The sequence below is a fragment of the Punica granatum genome, chromosome 3 (assembly GCF_007655135.1).
Source record: "Punica granatum isolate Tunisia-2019 chromosome 3, ASM765513v2, whole genome shotgun sequence".
NCBI lineage: Eukaryota > Viridiplantae > Streptophyta > Magnoliopsida > Myrtales > Lythraceae > Punica > Punica granatum.
The window spans coordinates 10039771-10059431 of NC_045129.1; the positions used below are offsets into that span (position 1 = coordinate 10039771).

At 39.3% G+C, this 19661-nt stretch overlaps 1 protein-coding gene across 1 annotated transcript; it reads right to left on the reverse strand.

Moving 5' to 3' along the window:
* Positions 1 to 15377: 15377 nt before the first annotated feature.
* On the reverse strand, positions 15378 to 19288 carry LOC116199152 (cysteine--tRNA ligase 2, cytoplasmic-like). Its single transcript, XM_031529441.1, has 7 exons — positions 19004 to 19288; positions 18624 to 18687; positions 18184 to 18519; positions 17744 to 18028; positions 17526 to 17660; positions 16937 to 17290; positions 15378 to 16450 (listed from the first exon to the last, which is right to left on the reverse strand). The coding sequence occupies exons 1-7, from the start codon at positions 19189 to 19191 to the stop codon at positions 16235 to 16237; spliced, it is 1578 nt and encodes a 525-aa protein (XP_031385301.1). The 5' UTR covers positions 19192 to 19288; the 3' UTR covers positions 15378 to 16234.
* Between the last annotated feature and the right edge of the window lie 373 nt (positions 19289 to 19661).

A 19661-nucleotide genomic window follows, 5' to 3' on the forward strand; every position in this document is an offset into this window, starting at 1 on the left:
TTCTAAAACTGGGCATTGTCCTCTCACATTACCTCTTATATAAATGCATCTCTGCATTTAACAGGGCCTTTCATCAGAGCACGACCTGATAATCCCGGAAGTACGGGACCCGGAGGATGCACACGATGGTTTCAAATGGTGTACGAATTGAATAGTCTTCGATAACTTTGATCTGGAGTCAGGGGATGAGGAGAGAAAGCTCCGGTTGTTACTTCTGTTCGGGTTTTCGCTGGTTGAATTCAAGGTCCAGCTAAGACGTCTTCCTAGGTCCCCGGAGGAGCACGAACTTGTCTCCAGGTACAGCAGTTATACGAATATAATGCTAGAGGGTCGCCGTCCCGTAAAGTTCTGCTAATGCGCTTTTGACATATTTCATTGCATTGATCTTTGTCCAAGAGTAGTAGTTGGGGCCAATCCAGTAAACTACTTTGGTAAATTTTGTGACAATGGTTCACTCATCATATTGATTCGTATGGACATTCTCGATGTAAGGATCATACAGTGATTGGAATTGATCCACCCCTTGTTTGGATTCCTTTGACCCCCGCTCCACCGTTATATCCTGTCCGTCCCTGAACTTTCCTTCCAAACTCAACTGGAATAAAAAAAAAAAAAATTTCATCACATAAATATTATCATCAAAATAAGTATATATTATTATATATTCATACATAATATAGATATATTAATATATAGTTATGTGGACGACTTTTAGTATATATAATAAGAAAAAGTGAACATGAATTTATATTTTTTATAGATATCTATTTTTTAAAAATAGATTAGATAATATTTTATAGATATATGGAATTTTCTAGATTTTTTGAATTTTTTTATTTTCGAAATTATTTTTAATAAAAATATTTTGTTAAGATATCTCAACATAAAATCCAATTTCTTGATTTCTTTAATTTTTGTAATCTATATAACATAATGTATTTGAAATAAATGAGAAAATTTTATTATATGTATAGATATTATTTAATAATCTCAAAATTTTTAAAAATAAATATTAATATTTCATAAATAAATATTAACATCAAAATAAGTATATATATATTAGTATATATTCATACATAATATGGATTATGTTAATGTATGATTTTGTGGACAACTTTTAGTTAGTATATAAAGTCATAAAATTTCTTAACTTGACAACGAGATCAGTTTACAGTTTATGAACTCCAACAGAGACCTCAAATTTGATTTATGAATTTCCAAAATTAATCTCAATTATGAGCTGTCATCCACAATAACATCGGGGGCCGGATTTTCTAGTTTGACTTTGCGCCATCGGTCATCCAATACAAGCACGCATATATTTGGTGCAAGAGCATCAGAAGCTTACGATAGGATACACCTAAGAAAAATACTAACGAGACATGGAGCGTATATTATCTGATATCAATACACAAAACTGCTGTAAAACGCTACCAATACGTTTGTTTTCGGAGTTAAAGTCACGAATTTGTGATTGTGATTGTGATTGTAGAAGAAGACAAAAATATATGGGGCCCACCAGTTTGACTTTTGAAATATAAAATGAATGGAAGGTAGAGATAATTAATTGTAATGGGATTGTATTTTAATAATATATGGGGCCCATCAATTTGACTTTTGAAATGTGTGTTTTGTTGTATAGTGTTTTGAGTTAAAGTTAAAGTTAACACTTAAATCACGACTTTGAAAACAAACGGAGCATACATAACTACTAGTGCACAAAGGCTGTACACCCAGCGTCAACTGCCGCCAATGATAGATAATCCGTAACTGTAAACATCAAGAGTTCTTGAGCCAATCAAATGCACTTACATTTGCACTATGTTTGGATGAATATTCTTCATTAAGGGTTCGGAGGGGGAGGGGTCCGGAGAGTTACGAAGAGTAAAGGAGAATGATGGTTTTAAGGGGTTATGAAGATGTTTCAAAGACTTTATTTGAATAGAGTTCATTAAGGGGTTTGAAGGGATCTGATTAAATTATATTTATTATTTTCAATTTGATTTGGAGTCAAAATTTTAAATTATTAATTTTTTAATAAAGATATATAAAAATCATTTTAGACCTCTCAATTTGAAGGGTTTGGAATTATTTATGGTTTTTGAAGGTGTTTCGATTATCTCAGACTAGAGGGTAGTCGGCTTACGGGCATGGAAAGTTGTGCTTGAGTTATGTGATGCTCCCTAATCCCTATGAACAAAAAAAAAAGGAAACAAAAATAATTATGAAGACTTACTAGTCACTTATCAATGTAACGCAAAGAGTATACTGACCAGAGCCCGGCTGAGTAAAACTCGGTGAAACTCGCCTTAGTCATTCTCTCCCTCGAAAAAGAAAAAAAAAAGAAAAAAAAGAAATATGAAGCCTTACTAGTCACTTATCAATGGAACGCAACTCGGCTGAGTCATCCTCCCTCTCTACCTCACGCAGCCTCACTATTCATTATATGACAATGTTAGCGGACTCGGCTGTCATAATCACTTTCTCTCAAAAAAAAAAGAAAAAAAAAAGAATTATGAAGCCTCACTATTCATTATATGACAATGTTAGCGGACTCGGCTGTCACACTCACTCTAAAAAAGAAAAAAAGAATTATGAAGCATTACTAAGAGCCACAACTTCCCGCCTTCCATGAGCTAAACCCGACGTTCTCTCTCTCTCTCTCAATCAAAAGCGAAGCCGAAAAAGCCATAGCTTCCGCTGCTTCTATAAGTTACATTCTACCCAAGAAGAAGAAGCAGCCTTCTTGAATGGACCTCCTGAAAATCTTTGGTGCAGACTACTTGGAACAAGTCTTTGGGGCAGACTACCCGGATCAAGACGTCTTGGATGGATTCCTCCGAGATTGCTCGAGCGTTAAGGATCTCACCGTATCAGGGCAGTTTCGGGCTGGTCATTCAATGCAGACACTGATGCAAGAGGAGCATGCCCTTACCCCAACAGTGATATTGGAGATTTCGATACTTTAGGGAAGTCTTTGACGGATTAGGGAAGATCTCATTTTCCCGATATGTTTTCATTCTATTATTATCTTGTACCATGATTTTCTCTTCTTCTTTCCTCTTGTACGACCTTCCCTTTGTACACCATGAGATTTATATATATATGATCAGGATGTACCAATAGTGTAGAAAAGAAGAATAAAATAATAACTTTTCTCCATTCAATTATTTGTCCATCTCCTTCTCTATTTTCAAATTTCAGATGGTATTAGAGCTTTAAGATCCATAAAGTGAGAGAGATCATGAGTACCTCCAAATCAATCGATGTGACATCTCTATACTTCCTCAGCACCTCGGATAATCCGGGGACGACCCTTGTCACTATTGTGCTCAATGGTGAAAACTACCAGATGTGGTTGAAGGCAATGCTCAGGGCGCTAGAAGCAAAGAACAAGATTGGCTTCATAGACGGGACGCTCAAACAACCGGATCCATCAAGCCCTGACTATCCGCTGTGGAGGATCAATAATTCCATGATTACATCGTGGATCATCAATTCTAGTCACTTATCAATGTAACGCAAAGAGCATACTGACCAGAGCCCGGCTGAGTCAAACTCGGTGACACTCGCCTAAGTCATTCTCTCCCTCGAAAAAGAAAAAAAAAAGAAAAAAAAGAAATATGAAGCCTTACTAGTCACTTATCAATGGAACACAACTCGGCTGAGTCATCCTCCCTCTCTACCTCACTCTCTCGAAAAAAGAAAAAGAAAAAAAAGAATTACGCAGCCTCACTATTCATTATATGACAATGTTAGCGGACTCGGCTGTCACACTCACTCTCTCTCATAAAAAGGAAAAAAAGAAAAAAAAGAAATATGAAGCCTTACTAGTCACTTATCAATGGAACGCAACTCGGCTGAGTCATCCTCCCTCTCTACCTCTCTCTCACGAAAAAAGAAAAAGAAAAAAAAGAATTATGAAGCCTTACTAGTCACTTATCAATGGAACGCAACTCGGCTGAGCCATCCTCCCTCTCTACCTTTCTCTCTCGAAAAAAGAAAAAGAAAAAAAGAATTACGCAGCCTCACTATTCATTATATGACAATGTTAGCGGACTCGGCTGTCACACTCACTCTCTCTCATAAAAAGGAAAAAAAGAAAAAAAAGAAATATGAAGCCTTACTAGTCACTTATCAATGGAACGCAACTCGGCTGAGTCATCCTCCCTCTCTACCTCTCTCTCTCGAAAAAAGAAAAAGAAAAAAAAGAATTAGCAGCCTCACTATTCATTATATGACAATGTTAGCGGACTCGGCTGTCATAATCACTCTCTCTCAAAAAAAAAGAAAAAAAAAGAATTATGAAGCCTCACTATTCATTATATGACAATGTTAGCGGACTCGGCTGTCACACTCACTCTAAAAAAGAAAAAAAGAATTATGAAGCATTACTAAGAGCCACAGCTTCCCGCCTTCCATGAGCTAAACCCGACGTTCTCTCTCTCTCTCTCAATCAAAAGCGAAGCCGAAAAAGCCATAGCTTCCGCTGCTTCTATAAGTTACATTCTACCCAAGAAGAAGAAGCAGCCTTCTTGAATGGACCTCCTGAAAATCTTTGGTGCAGACTACTTGGAACAAGTCTTTGGGGCAGACTACCCGGATCAAGACGTCTTGGATGGATTCCTCCGAGATTGCTCGAGCGTTAAGGATCTCACCGTATCAGGGCAGTTTCGGGCTGGTCATTCAATGCAGACACTGATGCAAGAGGAGCATGCCCTTACCCCAACAGTGGTATTGGAGATTTCGATACTTTAGGGAAGTCTTTGACGGATTAGGGAAGATCTCATTTTCCCGATATGTTTTCATTCTATTATTATCTTGTACCATGATTTTCTCTTCTTCTTTCCTCTTGTACGACCTTCCCTTTGTACACCATGAGATTTATATATATATGATCAGGATGTACCAGTAGTGTAGAAAAGAAGAATAAAATAATAACTTTCTCCATTCAATTATTTGTCCATCTCCTTCTCTATTTTCAAATTTCAGATGGTATTAGAGCTTTAAGATCCATAAAGTGAGAGAGATCATGAGTACCTCCAAATCAATCGATGTGACATCGCTATACTTCCTCAGCACCTCGGATAATCCGGGGACGGCCCTTGTCACTATCGTGCTCAATGGTGAAAACTACCAAATGTGGTTGAAGGCAATGCTCAGGGCGCTAGAAGCAAAGAACAAGATTGGCTTCATAGACGGGACGCTCAAACAACCGGATCCATCAAGCCCTGACTATCCGCTGTGGAGGATCAATAATTCCATGATTACATCGTGGATCATCAATTCTAGTCACTTATCAATGTAACGCAAAGAGCATACTGACCAGAGCCCGGCTGAGTCAAACTCGGTGACACTCGCCTAAGTCATTCTCTCCCTCGAAAAAGAAAAAAAAAGAAAAAAAAGAAATATGAAGCCTTACTAGTCACTTATCAATGGAACACAACTCGGCTGAGTCATCCTCCCTCTCTACCTCTCTCTCTCGAAAAAAGAAAAAGAAAAAAAAGAATTACGCAGCCTCACTATTCATTATATGACAATGTTAGCGGACTCGGCTGTCACACTCACTCTCTCTCGTAAAAAAGAAAAAAAGAAAAAAAAGAATTATGAAGCCTTACTAGTCACTTATCAATGGAACGCAACTCGGCTGAGCCATCCTCCCTCTCTACCTCTCTCTCTCAAAAAAAGAAAAAGAAAAAAGAATTACGCAGCCTCACTATTCATTATATGACAATGTTAGCGGACTTGGCTATCACACTCACTCTCTCTCATAAAAAGGAAAAAAAGAAAAAAAAGAATTATGAAGCCTTACTAGTCACTTATCAATGGAATGCAACTCGGCTGAGCCATCCTCCCTCTATACCTCTCTCTCTCGAAAAAAGAAAAAGAAAAAAAAGAATTACTCAGCCTCACTATTCATTATATGACAATGTTAGCGGACTCGGCTGTCATAATCACTCTCTCTCAAAAAAAAAGAAAAAAAAAAGAATTATGAAGCCTCACTATTCATTATATGACAATGTTAGCGGATTCGGCTGTCACACTCACTCTAAAAAAGAAAAAAAGAATTATGAAGCATTACTAAGAGCCACAGCTTCCCGCCTTCCATGAGCTAAACCCGACGTTCTCTCTCTTTCTCTCAATCAAAAGCGAAGCCGAAAAAGCCACAGCTTCCGCTGCTTCTGTAAGTTACATTCTACTCAAGAAGAAGAAGCAGCCTTCTTGAATGGACCTCCTGAAAATCTTTGGTGCATACTACTTGGAACAAGTCTTTGGGGCAGACTACCCGGATCAAGACGTCTTGGATGGATTCCTCCGAGATTGCTCGCGCGTTAAGGATCTCACCGTATCAGGGCAGTTTCGGGCTGGTCATTCAGTGCAGACACTGATGCAAGAGGAGCATGCCCTTACCCCAACAGTGGTATTGGAGATTTCGATACTTTAGGGAAGTCTTTGACGGATTAGGGAAGATCTCATTTTCCCGATATGTTTTCATTCTATTATTATCTTGTACCATGATTTTCTCTTCTTCTTTCCTCTTGTACGACCTTCCCTTTGTACACCATGAGATTTTTATATATATGATCAGGATGTACCAGTAGTGTAGAAAAGAAGAATAAAATAATAACTTTTCTCCATTCAATTATTTGTCCATCTCCTTCTCTGTTTTCAAATTTCATATGGTATTAGAGCTTTAAGATCCATAAAGTGAGAGAGATCATGAGTACCTCCAAATCAATCGATGTGACATCGCTATACTTCCTCAGCACCTCGGATAATCCGGGGACGGCCCTTGTCACTATCGTGCTCAATGGTGAAAACTACCAGATGTGGTTGAAGGCAATGCTCAGGGCGCTAGAAGCAAAGAACAAGATTGGCTTCATAGACGGGACGCTCAAACAACCGGATCCATCAAGCTCTGACTATCCGCTGTGGAGGATCAATAATTCCATGATTACATCGTGGATCATCAATTCTAGTCACTTATCAATGTAACGCAAAGAGCATACTGACCAGAGCCCGGCTGAGTCAAACTCGATGAAACTCGCCTGAGTCATTCTCTCCCTCGAAAAAGAAATAAAAAAGAAAAAAAAGAAATATGAAGCCTTACTAGTCACTTATCAATGGAACGCAACTCGACTGAGTCATCCTCCCTCTCTACCTCTCTCTCTCGAAAAAAGAAAAAGAAAAAAAAGAATTACGCGGCCTCACTATTCATTATATGACAATGTTAGCGGACTCAGCTGTCACACTCACTCTCTCTCGTAAAAAGGAAAAAAAGAAAGAAAGAATTATGAAGCCTTACTAGTCACTTATCAATGGAACGCAACTCGGCTGAGCCATCCTCCCTCTCTACCTTTCTCTCTCGAAAAAAGAAAAAGAAAAAAAGAATTACACAGCCTCACTATTCATTATATGACAATGTTAGCGGACTCGGCTGTCACACTCACTCTCTCTCATAAAAAGGAAAAAAAGAAAAAAAAAGAATTATGAACCCTTACTAGTCACTTATCAATGGAACGCAACTCGGCTGAGCCATCCTCCCTCTCTACCTCTCTCTCTCTCGAAAAAAGAAAAAGAAAAAAAAGAATTACTCAGCCTCACTATTCATTATATGACAATGTTAGCGGACTCGGTTGTCACACTCACTCTCTCTCATAAAAAGGAAAAAAAGGAAAAGAAAATTATGAAGCATTACTAATGCAACGCAAAGAGCATCCTGACCGGAGACCGGCGGCCGAGTCATACTCTCTCTCTCTCGAAAAAGCCACAGCTTCCCGCGTTCCATGAGCTAAACCCGACGTTCTCTCTCTCTCTCGATCCGAAAAAGCCACAGCTTCCGCTGCTTCTGTAAGTTACATTCTACCCAAGAAGAAGAAGCAGCCTTCTTGAATGGACCTCCTGAAAGTCTTTGGTGCAGACTACCTGGAACAAGTCTTTGGGGCAGACTACCTGGATCAAGACGTCTTGGATGGATTCCTCTGGGATTGCTTGAGCGTTAAGGATCTCACCGTATCAGGGCAGTTCCGGGCTGGTCGTTCAGTGCAGACACTGACGCAAGAGGAGCATGCCCTTACTTCCAACAGTGGACTACTTGCACATCAACGCGCCATCCGTGGAGAAGCTGCAGCCCCGTCTCAGGCCCAGCTGGTGGAGGGGTGGATTCAAGATTCTGGTAAATTCAAGAAATCTCAAGACTTTCACGTTCTCAAGTGGAGCAGCGTATGCGTTTTGCTCGCGTGATGAGACTTATGGCCGGGCAGACGAGTTCTGGAGGGGCTATGGTTTCCATGTGTATCGTTGCATCATTGGATCCAGTTCGACCACCTTTTATGGTGAAGTCGTGGAGCGGCCTGACGCTCGTGATATACAATTTTACTTTGCCAACGACCCTCGGTTCAAATTTCCAGTCCGTCTCAGGGTCCATCTCGAGGAAGAGTTCAAAGGAGGAGCATGGCTCTTCTATCTTCTGGGTTGCTTTCAACGTCTCACGGATGTGAACATAACGAAGGTAATCAGGCACAGCGATTTCTAAAACCGGGCATTGTCCTCCCACATTACCTCTTATAGAAATGCATCTCTGCATTTAACAGGACCTTCCACCAGAGCACGACCTGATAATCCCGGAAGTACAGGGCCCGGAGGATGCACACGATGGTTTCAAATGGTGTACTAAACATAGTCTTCGATAACTTTGATCTGGAGTCGGGGGATGAGGAGAGAATGCTGCGGTTGTTACTTCTGTTCGGGTTTTCGCTGGTTGAATTCAAGGTCGAGCTAAGACGTCTTCCTAGGTCCCTGGAAGAGCATGAACTTGTCTCGTGATACAGCAGTTATTCGAATAGAATGCTAGAAGGTCGCCGTCCCGTAGAGTTCTGCTAATGCGCTTTTGACATATTCCATGGTATTGACCTTTGTCCAAGAGTCGTAGTTGGGGCCAATCCCGTAAACTGCTTTGGCAAATTTTTTGAGACCATGGTTCACTCATCATATTGATTCGTAAGGACATTCTCGACGTAAGGATCATACAGTGATTGGAATTGATCCACCCCTTGTTTGGATTCCTATGACAGCCGCTTCACTGTTATATCCTGTCCGTCCCTGAACTACCCTTCCAAACTCAATGCCGGGATAACAATTAATAAAGAGATCGAATCGGCACGTGTAATTAAAATTACCCTGTAAAACATTTCACCTAAAAGTATCCTATAACCAGATCCGTGGCCTCCCTTCCCGAGCTTATTTTTATTTGAGAAAATATATGTGGCATCAGCTACGGCATTAAAACTGAACAGCGATAGCTTGAGATCCTCGTCATTGTCGGCATGCCTTTGTTGATCCTGTATTATTTGTCTTGCAAAATGTGCAATTGCCCAACTTTAGGATGGAAATTCTTTCTTTCCAAACTCATTGACAACGCACAAAAGGTCTACGATGTACCTCCAAGCTTAAGTCGTTTCTTCTTCTTCGTGAGCAAGACATAAATAACTCCCACGATGACTGCTCCTAACAGGTCAGGTATGACCATGACTCTCGCTTGTCTTTTCATCTATCCATCGGAGCCTGTGAAGACCGTACATAACGATTACGCGTGGCAAGGAGACGTATGTAAGAAAAGCACACAGAATGTCCGTACGAAATTAGCACTATAATAAGAGATACCCAATTCGGAGGCAGCCATTTTTATATAAAGATCTTGTACATTCTTGGCATTCTCCCTGATGTCGATCAACTCATCGAACCAAATCAAACACCTACCCCCTCCTTCTCTTATTCCAAGCTCGAGCACACAGAACAGGAGCGGTTCCTTGAGCACGACTTCTCACACTTTTTGAGGTCCTTGACTCCATTGTTCTCTTAAACCACGAGTTCCTTGTGCCATGGCTCTATCCATTCATGTTGTTTAAGGATATTGATTTTAGATTAATCATCTTAATTAGTTGTGGTCTGCGCATTATTTTCTTATGATACTTGAGACAATAGTATCAGCATTCGTCTTTCGCATATAGCCTTCATAATGTCACATATATCAAGAATCACAAATGAGATTATTTTTCAATTGCTATATTACATGTTTTTGTTTACCATCTCAATGAAGAAGATAATTATAAGAGGTTTCGTCCTATGTTTTTTTTTTCTTTTAACATTTGAAAAATAAGCGATACGCACTTGGAAATCATAGCTATGCTCACCACATGCAATGCTCGTGGCCTTCCAACTAGTATATGGAAAAAGTAGCAAAACCAATTAAGAGAAATATGCATAAGATATATCCTATATTATGCAAGATAATAATCCCCATCGAGCATCTTGTACTTATGTGTGGCCGAATTATAATATAATATAATTTTAATTTAATTTGATAATTTAATTTTAATTTACTAGATAGATAGATAGATGCTTTAGCCACCTCTCTCCTCATAATGCCACGTCAACCTAGGATTGCATTAAGTTCTTCCATCTATACACCTCAAGCTTAACTTAATTTTAATTTATGAGTTGAGAGTTTTCAAATGGAAGTATGTCATAGCCGCCTATACATATATATATATATATATAAATTCATCCTTTCGAGTCTATAGCAAAAGTCGCCTTCTTGTGAATCTTCACATTTCATTTATTTCGATGGATGAATCCTCTCACATATTTTTTGATTGGATCGGGGCTGAAACCCAATGAAAGTAAATTAAATTACACAAGAATGGGGCATGGAGACCCCCCGAGATATCACTTGAAAGGAAGGAAATATTACCCTCCGGAGGAGAATGAAAAATGTTGAGACCCCAAGAGAGAGATTTTCGAGCGAGCCAATCCACACGAGTTAGCTTATTTGTAAGTATGGACAACGTGAACTTTTGAGTCCTAGCCGAGAAGACTGCAAATGGCTCGGATTAGTGGAGAATAGTAGGTGCGACCTCCCTGACTCCCAAAGCCAGGCGGTGTACCACTTCAGAGGCCACTTCTGCTAGAACCCTTCTAAACCCGAGTGCCCAAGAGAGCTCAGTCCAGTCTTAAGTTGCCGCAGCTCAGCCAAAGTTGTGGCATACCCAATATTTTGAGCAAACCTCCCAGCCATCGACCATCTTCATCCTGAATCAAGCCATCTGCTTCTGCAGTTCTCGGGTTGCGAGGCGCCATCCGTGTTAAGCTTGACCCAGCCATTAGGAGGACGAAGCCACTTAATCGAACGCCATTCTCGCATTAGCTTATTTAGTACCTTAACCGAAGCTTCCATAGCCACTTTAGAATTCTCCGTAATCCTCCGATGACTGGGGAGGGTCAGAAGGTCAAGTAAAGCCCTGCGCTCGAAGAGTTCCTTGTTTCGCCATGACCAAAGGAGCCAACATCCTACCCAGGAACATAGTGACCAGTGGGGAGGATTCGTACCTGGAAGGAGATTTTGATAGAGCAAATCAACAAGGGAGAGACCGAACCATTGGGACCAGCTTGATCCAAATCTCTTGGGTTAAAGGGCAATCTCGAGGGAGATGGAGTGTTGTCTTCTCGGATTGCTTGCAACGATGACAGAAACCGGAAGGAGCCAAAGAGCAGCGAGCTCTGTATGCGTTCGTATGTAACCGATCGTGGGCAGCAAGCCATAAAAATTACCGCACTCTCTATGGACCTGGCCACATCCAAATAGATGCCCATATTGGTCTCTACAATCCCCGCGAGCTTGAAGCCAGGAGACGATATGCAGACGCCACTGAAAAGGAGCCCGAGAGTTCAAGCTTCCAATAAATTCAGTCATCTCCATCAGTAATGGAGGGGGCTTACAAGCAGTCACTTTAAGTGTGTCGATAGATCCAAGAGTGACCGGCAAACTGGAATCCAGGCATCCTCCCAGAATTTCGCAGACGCACCATTACCTAACATCCAAACTACTCCATGGCTAACTGAGTTTCAAGCATTTGTAATCACCTCCATAACCATGAGTCCGTGGCCTCCATTGAAAACCTGAAATCCGAAAGCATTCTACCCATGTACTCCCCCCCTGAGGACTCTCGACCAAAGTTCATTTGGCTTCATAATCATATTCCCGCCAATTTTACTTAGAAGAGCGTCATTAAAGATGCTCAGGTTCGTCATGCCCAAACCTCCATTAGAAGTAGGCCGAGTAATATTCGATACCAAGAGAGAGATAAAAGAGAGAGGAAGTCGATTGAATGAATGGACTAAGTCAATTGTATTGATAGTTATGAACGCCCTTATAAGGACTAAGTCTAGCCAACTAATTAGGAAAGATAGCTAACTAACTAGGAAAGATAAGATGCTAGCCTAAAGTGTAGATAATATACACAAATACATGATATACAGAATATTCTAGACCGTAATGCGTAATAGAAGACCAATTAACAAGATGGATCTTCTGGCGTTGCTTTGAATGCCCCCATATGAAGTTCTGACAAATTCGATCAAGCTCATCGGCAAATATAGCCAGGAGACTTCAAAATGTGCATGGAGTAACTAAGGCTTGCTTGGAGGACCGAAACAAGCTAATGACCTGCCATAGGGAGAAAGGAAGCCACCCATCCATTAAGTCTCGCCTGGGTTCGCTCAATAACTTGCTGAAAGTGGATTCTCCGAACCTCCCATGAATAATTGGGATACCCAGATACCTCCCCAACTTGGAGACCTCTTTAAACGCTTGCACCTTTAATATGTTATCCCTGTCTGCACACAGCGAATGTTGTGGTTGAAAAACATAACGGTTTTCTATGCACTAACCTTTCGCCCGGATATCGCCCAGAAATGGTCCAAAACCTTAGTTATAATAGTCATTTGCTCTGCTCATCCTTCCGTGAATAGGAGGAGGTCATCTGCAAACGTAACATGTGATATGCCTGGACTTCGGCTCCCAACTCTCTTGGCCTTCCATCTCCCCTCCCTCACAGAGCCTTCTATAAGATGTGCATGCATCTCAATACATAAGACAAATAGATATAGCGACAGAGGGCAGCCTTGCCTGATGCCTCTTTCCGTTGTGAAGAAGTCTGTCAATTCCCCTTTCAGTAGGACCGGCATTGTAGGTGTAGTAAATTAGTAATACAGTCCATGATAATTCGACATCAATTTGCGGGCACACCTGCCAAAAGCAAGGTTTTATGAACAGAACTCCATGAAAGACGATCATAGGCTTTCTCAAGGTCCCCTTTAATTGTCATAAACTTTTTCTGACCCTTCAAGTGGTTCATGGTGTGGATGAGCTCTTGGGCAATAACAGCAGTATCATGTATGTGCCAGCACACCTCGCAACCGATTGGCAATTGTCTTTGGGAGACGTCGCATACACTGATCGGCTAAAATTGATGGAGCGTCTCAGGCATTTCTACTTTTGGGATGAGAACCAAAAGCGCGTCATTAACTGAGCTTTCTGAGATGGATCCACTGAAAATTCCTTGTAAGAAAGCCAGTAAAGCTGGCCAAATAGACTCCCAGTTTACTTGGGGAAAAAGGGAAAAAAAGAAAAGAAAAGAAAAGAAGCTTGAATTCCATCTTTACCCCTCCGCGACATCTACCACTCTGTTTATATGCCAATATATATATATATATATATATATATATATCTTAATATATCTTCATTGCTTATTAACACGACTCTTTTCTCCCAACTCATTTATATATATTGTATGGTATATGTTGATTACCAATTCTCTGTCGTAAAAATCGATAACGGATTGCCACGCAATGTGCAGGTATCACTAGTCTATATATATATATATATATATATACACACGTGTGAAAGCAATGTATGAGGTGGGTTCGGCCAGATAGCCTCAGAACATTCCGTTTCTGAATAGAATTTTTTCAAACTTTTGAGTTTTTAAAATTTTAAATTATATTTGATTATAAAATTAGTAATAAAATCTTCTGAAATAATATTCCACTTAAAAACCGACAATTCCATAAAATCTTTTGGATATTACGGTGATATTCAATTAAGGCAATATGAATTTTCTAAATGGACTTTCTAAGTTTTTTTTTCAAATTATAGAAATTATTTTTAATAAAAAATAATTTTTAAAAGATATCTCATCAAAAAATATGTTTTCTTGATTTCTCTAATTTTTATAATTTATATATTATTTAATAATCTTGAATTTTTTAATATGAAAGTTAATATTTCATCCCAGATGGCCTTAGAATGCTCCGTTTCTTAATGATTTTTTTTATTTTTTGAGTTTTTAAAAATTTTAAATTATATTTAATTATAAAATTAGAAACAAAATCTTCTCAAATAATATTTCATTTAATAAAACTGAAAATATCATAAAATCTTTTGGATAATACGGTGATATCCGTTGAGTGCAATATGAATTTTCTGAATAGAACTTTCTTGTTTTTTTAAAATTTTTTAATTTTCGAAATTATTTTTAATAAAAAAATATTTTTAAAAAGATTTCTTGAATTTTTTTAATTTTATAATCTATATATTATTTAATAATCTTGAATTTTTCAAAAAAAAAGAATATTCCCTCACATAAATATTAATATCAAAATAAGTATATATTATTACATATTCATACATAATATATATATATATATAATTTAATATATGGTTATGTGGACAACGTTTAGTATATATAATAAGAAAAAATATATATGAATTATATTGTTTTATAGATACCTATTTTTTAAAAATAGATAAGATAATATTTTATAGACATATATCGAATTTTCTAGATTTTTGAATTTTCTATTTTCGAAATTATTTTTATGAAAAATATATTTTTTATATATCTCATCATAAAATTCAATTTCTTGATTTCTTTAATTTGTATAATCTATACAACACAATGTATTTCGAATAAATGAGAAGATTTTATTATATGCATAGATATTATTTAATAATCTCAAATTTTTTAAAAATAAAAATTAATATTTCATAGATAAATATTAACATCAAAATAAGTATATGTATTAGTATATATTCATACATAATATGAAATATGTTAATAAATGGTTTTGTGGAAAACCGTTTGTTAGTATATATAGTAAAAAAATTTCTTAACTTGACAACAGTTTACAGTTAATGAACTTCAAAAGAAAACCTCAAATTTGATGAGGGAGGGAATGCATTGCACGTGCATCTGATGTCTCTAGTATTTTACCCATTTGGTACCCCGTCTTTAGGACTGCATCGAGGAGCCTCGCTGCTTCTAAGTTCCCTGCATGCAACCTTCAATCAAGAACAAAGATTTCATTTATAACTCATTCCAAGGCAGTGAAAACGTGGCTAAAAAATTATACCTCTAGTGTCTTCAATGACTCATTTTCGCATATGCTGAAGAGAAATAAGACCCAATACGTTATTTAAATCCAAAAAATCCTGAATGTGGCTGCGGCAATAGGAAGGCACTCCTACTAAGTCCTAAAACAAATAAAAATAATAATAACTAACTCCGTCGCATCGCATTATATACATACGCAATTAAAAATCAAATATGCAGCAAGTTCGACAACTGCTACTAGATCTGTGTGTCCATCTACGACATTTCATCTCTTTTTTGTCTTAAAAGACAAGCCTAAACTGTAGTAACTCATCGCCGATTTTCCAGACTTCACATGGAGTACCGATTGGCGCCACGGGCGTTGGCATTCCTCCACCACATTTTAAATCATCAGATTCTGTCCAGCTTTTACTCTTCCCTGCCATCAAGTTTGTTCCTATTGCTAACTTGATATTCTGTGGCAGTAGAACTGAAGACAAATAACTAACCTCGCAACGGAGGTACACTGCACCTGTAAAGATGTGTTTCCAGTCTTCCGGAGTAGCTCCCGGAGCAAGACCAGAGTTTGTAATACAAAGTGATGGCCTCCTATGATAGGTGAATGAGTAGAAGGACATTCGTCATTCCTACCTTCCGGGAGGGTTGGAATAGGATGCCCCGAAGAGCATCTACACGACACATTCATTGCCAGCACATGAGAACTTGATCTCCCAAAATGCAGAACTCACACTTTCCTCAAATCTACTCTATGAATGACGTCTGTGTACACCAAAGAGATGAATTCTTTGCCAGAAAACAGTCACATTCACTGGAAACTTGACACAACCGAAGAAGATGATTGGCCCGTAAAACTGGATGCTTCCTAAGGTATGAAAGAATCCCAAGTGTAAAAGATCTATTACTAACTAAAATGAGTTTTTGATACTACTAAAGGCGAGATCTGGAATACGAACTGCAACAGTGCAGACACTCTCCATGGGCAATTCTTGGTTGTTTGGTTCCTAGGCGAGGGGTGTGGCGACGCAGGGCCTCCAATCAGTATTCTCTCCCAAGTCCATGAGCGCAATCCCCTTTGCCATCAGACTGGCCCTTATCTGATCACTCTTTGCAAATTCCTTATTTTTCCTTGCTAGAGCTCTCTCCCGAATAAGCCTTTCAACGTCAGCTTGTTGCAAGTCTGCTCTCCTCAGTGCCTTCTGCTTCAACTCCTCCAGAACCTGCCAGATCACATCATAACCAGAGAAGAAAACAGTCAATTTTTACCTTTCATTGCAATAGAACCAGGAAGCTTGCTTGCTCCCCTGGGATTTTGAAAATTCTCCTGCCTATATTTATGACAAGGGAAACAGGGAATATATATTGGGAGATTTTACTTGTGTATATATGTATTTTTGGACCGTAAGAACTGCTTTCCATAACTGTAACCAAGAGGCTTCCTTTACTCATTTCCTTTGTTTCGACAGGATAAATGAAATTTATGATACTGGGAAACTTTTTTTTTCCTGGTTTTCATTGATTCTGTTTAATCATGGAAATATCTTGTGTGTTTAATTATTATCTCAGGGGATGAGATTAGGAAATATATCAGGGAAGAAAGGATTGTCTGCGTGATTAAGAAGGTGAATTTTGGATCATAAGAGGTCTCCCAGTGGATAAAACAGAACATTGAAACCGGAAGAGTTGCAGATAAAACGATGAGTTACCCGTTCATAAGTGAGAGGCTGGACCGGGAGCACGAGCAACCCCAGAATTCCAAGGACCTCCTTAATTTGTGTCTTGATCTCAGACAAGGACTGAGCTACTACAGCGAATTGCCGCTGCCTCTGCTTGTGCTTCTTAAGGGTGTTCAAGTTGCTGTTCAGGAACTTCAAGGCATCTTGAAACGCCCCACTGAGTATATGAGCAGTACTAAGGTCATCAGACATTTTGGAATAGAATTCTCTCCAGAGCTTGCTTGTGCACTCCTGAGCTGCAGGGAGCAGTTTCCCAGTCTCGTCGTTCGGTTGCTCGGTGCTTTCTATTTCTTGTTTGAAAGTCGACAAAGCATCTTCAGAGTCTTTCACGTCTGCCGATGGAGAAAGACGTGTAAAAGCTTTAAGCAAAGCGGACCCACTTAACACAATGCCAAAGCACGGGCTTTATTTTATCAGGAAACAAGTCAAGAAATCGAGATGATCATGCTCATTACATTACTTACAATATATATACATATACATATGAATGTACGTATGTATTTATATATCTACTTAAGTGCTTGATTATTAGATGTCGATAAATTTTATCTCAAATTTAGTGGATGACCTGATATATGTAGTAAACAGCATCGGAAGAGCCTTCCAACTGCAATGGGGAATAGTTAAGATGAGATCGATAATGCGCACTTATCAGGAAGTGTCTCACAGCCAACGGATGGTATCTCTCAGTAATCTACAAGGCAAGATAACGTAAAAGATTAGGGTATGCTATATCAATCAAATCAACAAACATGGAAAAGAAGTCGATTCACTCACGTAACGAATCTGGATGAAATTCCGGTCAGATTTTGACATTTTCTGATTGTTTATGGTGAAGAGACCGTTGTGCATCCAGCAACTAATCCTGGCCTCTGCGCACGCAGCACGGCTCTGGGCTATCTCATTCTCATGGTGCGGGAAGATCAAGTCAATTCCTCCACCATGGATATCAAACTTGTGGGAAAGGTGATGGGCACTCATTGCACTGCACTCTATGTGCCACCCGGGCCTGCCTGGCCCCCATGGGCTCTCCCAACTGATTGGCTCACCAGGCTTTGCAGCCTGGGGGGAGCAAGGAAAAACACAAAACATGGTTATAACAAATAACGACAAAAACCCAACATCACAGGCCTACATAAACAAAGCAAACTGCAAGGGCTCTCTAGTGTTTGTTTGTCCTCGGGGGGCTCTGAGGGGGAACGATCGGTGTTACGTACCTTCCATAAAGCAAAATCTGCTTGGTTCAGTTTCCGAGGGTCTTCTGCGACACGCTCCCCGGCCCTATGATTGTCCAGGTCCTGCCGGGAGAACTGCCCGTAGTTCGGGCTCCTATCGACAGAGAAGAACACATCACCGCCATCCACTTTATAGGCAATGTCATTGTCAATAATCTGCTGAATCATGGCCTTGATCTGTTCCATGTGGTCGGAAACTCGGGGCTGGAGGTTGGGAGGAAGGCACTGGAGATCAGCCATGTCCTCATTGTATGCTCGGCAAAATCGGTCACTTAGAGACAAGGGGTCCACCCTCATTGCATTGGCTCGGTCAATTATCTGCGTACATGTTTATTTATCAAAACTTAAAACACATGAATTCCTCTAGCATCAAATAAATAAAAGAGTTCAGAACAATAACTTTGAGAAGGGCTCTACTCTACCTTGTCATCGATATCGGTGAAGTTGCGGACGTAAGTAACATCATACTCCAAGTGTAGAAGGTACCTACATCAATATCATATATACCAACTACCATTAAACTATCTGTGCACGTCACACAGTGCCATGCAAGCAAATATCCAGAAATTAAAGGATGACTAGTTAAATTACAGATTCCATCTATCAGATCATAAACTTCCAAAACACCTTCGCATCACACACACACACACAACCTAATTTCCTAAGCCAAAAATTGGATCATATGCAAGCAGCCTACCAATCAATATCCGCAGTACATTACCAACCGCAATCAATCATAAATAAATAAAACCCTTTTAAATTATTATCAAAAATTTAAAAATTAAAAAGAAAAGGGACCTACCTGTAGAGGACGTCGAATGCGACAGAGGCCCGAGCGTGGCCGAGATGGCTGAAGTCGTAGGCAGTGACCCCACAGACATACAGGCGGATCTTGCCCTCCACTAACGGCTTCAGCACTTCCTTCTGCTTCGTCATTGAATTGTACAATCGAAGCTTCTCCCTAAGCTCACACTTATTCTTCTTCTCCATCTCTCCTTGACCCTTCCTGAACTCAAATTTGGGCCGACCTCCTTACTTGAGAGAGCGAGAGAGCGAGAGAGAGAGAGAGAGAGAGAGAGAGTGTCATCAAAAATCGTCGCTTTCAACCCCAAAAGCCTCAGAATCTATCTATATATACGTTAAGCCTAAGGAGGGCTCTTTAATTAGCCACGTGTTCAACCCAAAAAGTTTTACAATGAAATATTTTAAAATCCATTTCTCTTTCTTTATTCACAATTAAAAAAAAAAGAAGATTTTCCACATGATTAGATAGTATGGTATGTAAGTGTACATATATATATATATAAAAATAAAGAATCCATCTATATATATATAGATTTGGTGTGTATATATATATATATATATGCTATTTTTTTTCAACCGATTCTAGGTAGAATCTCCATTCTAACAACCTTGATTCCATCACTAGACCAGTCTTTCAGCATTGTAACAAAAAATCC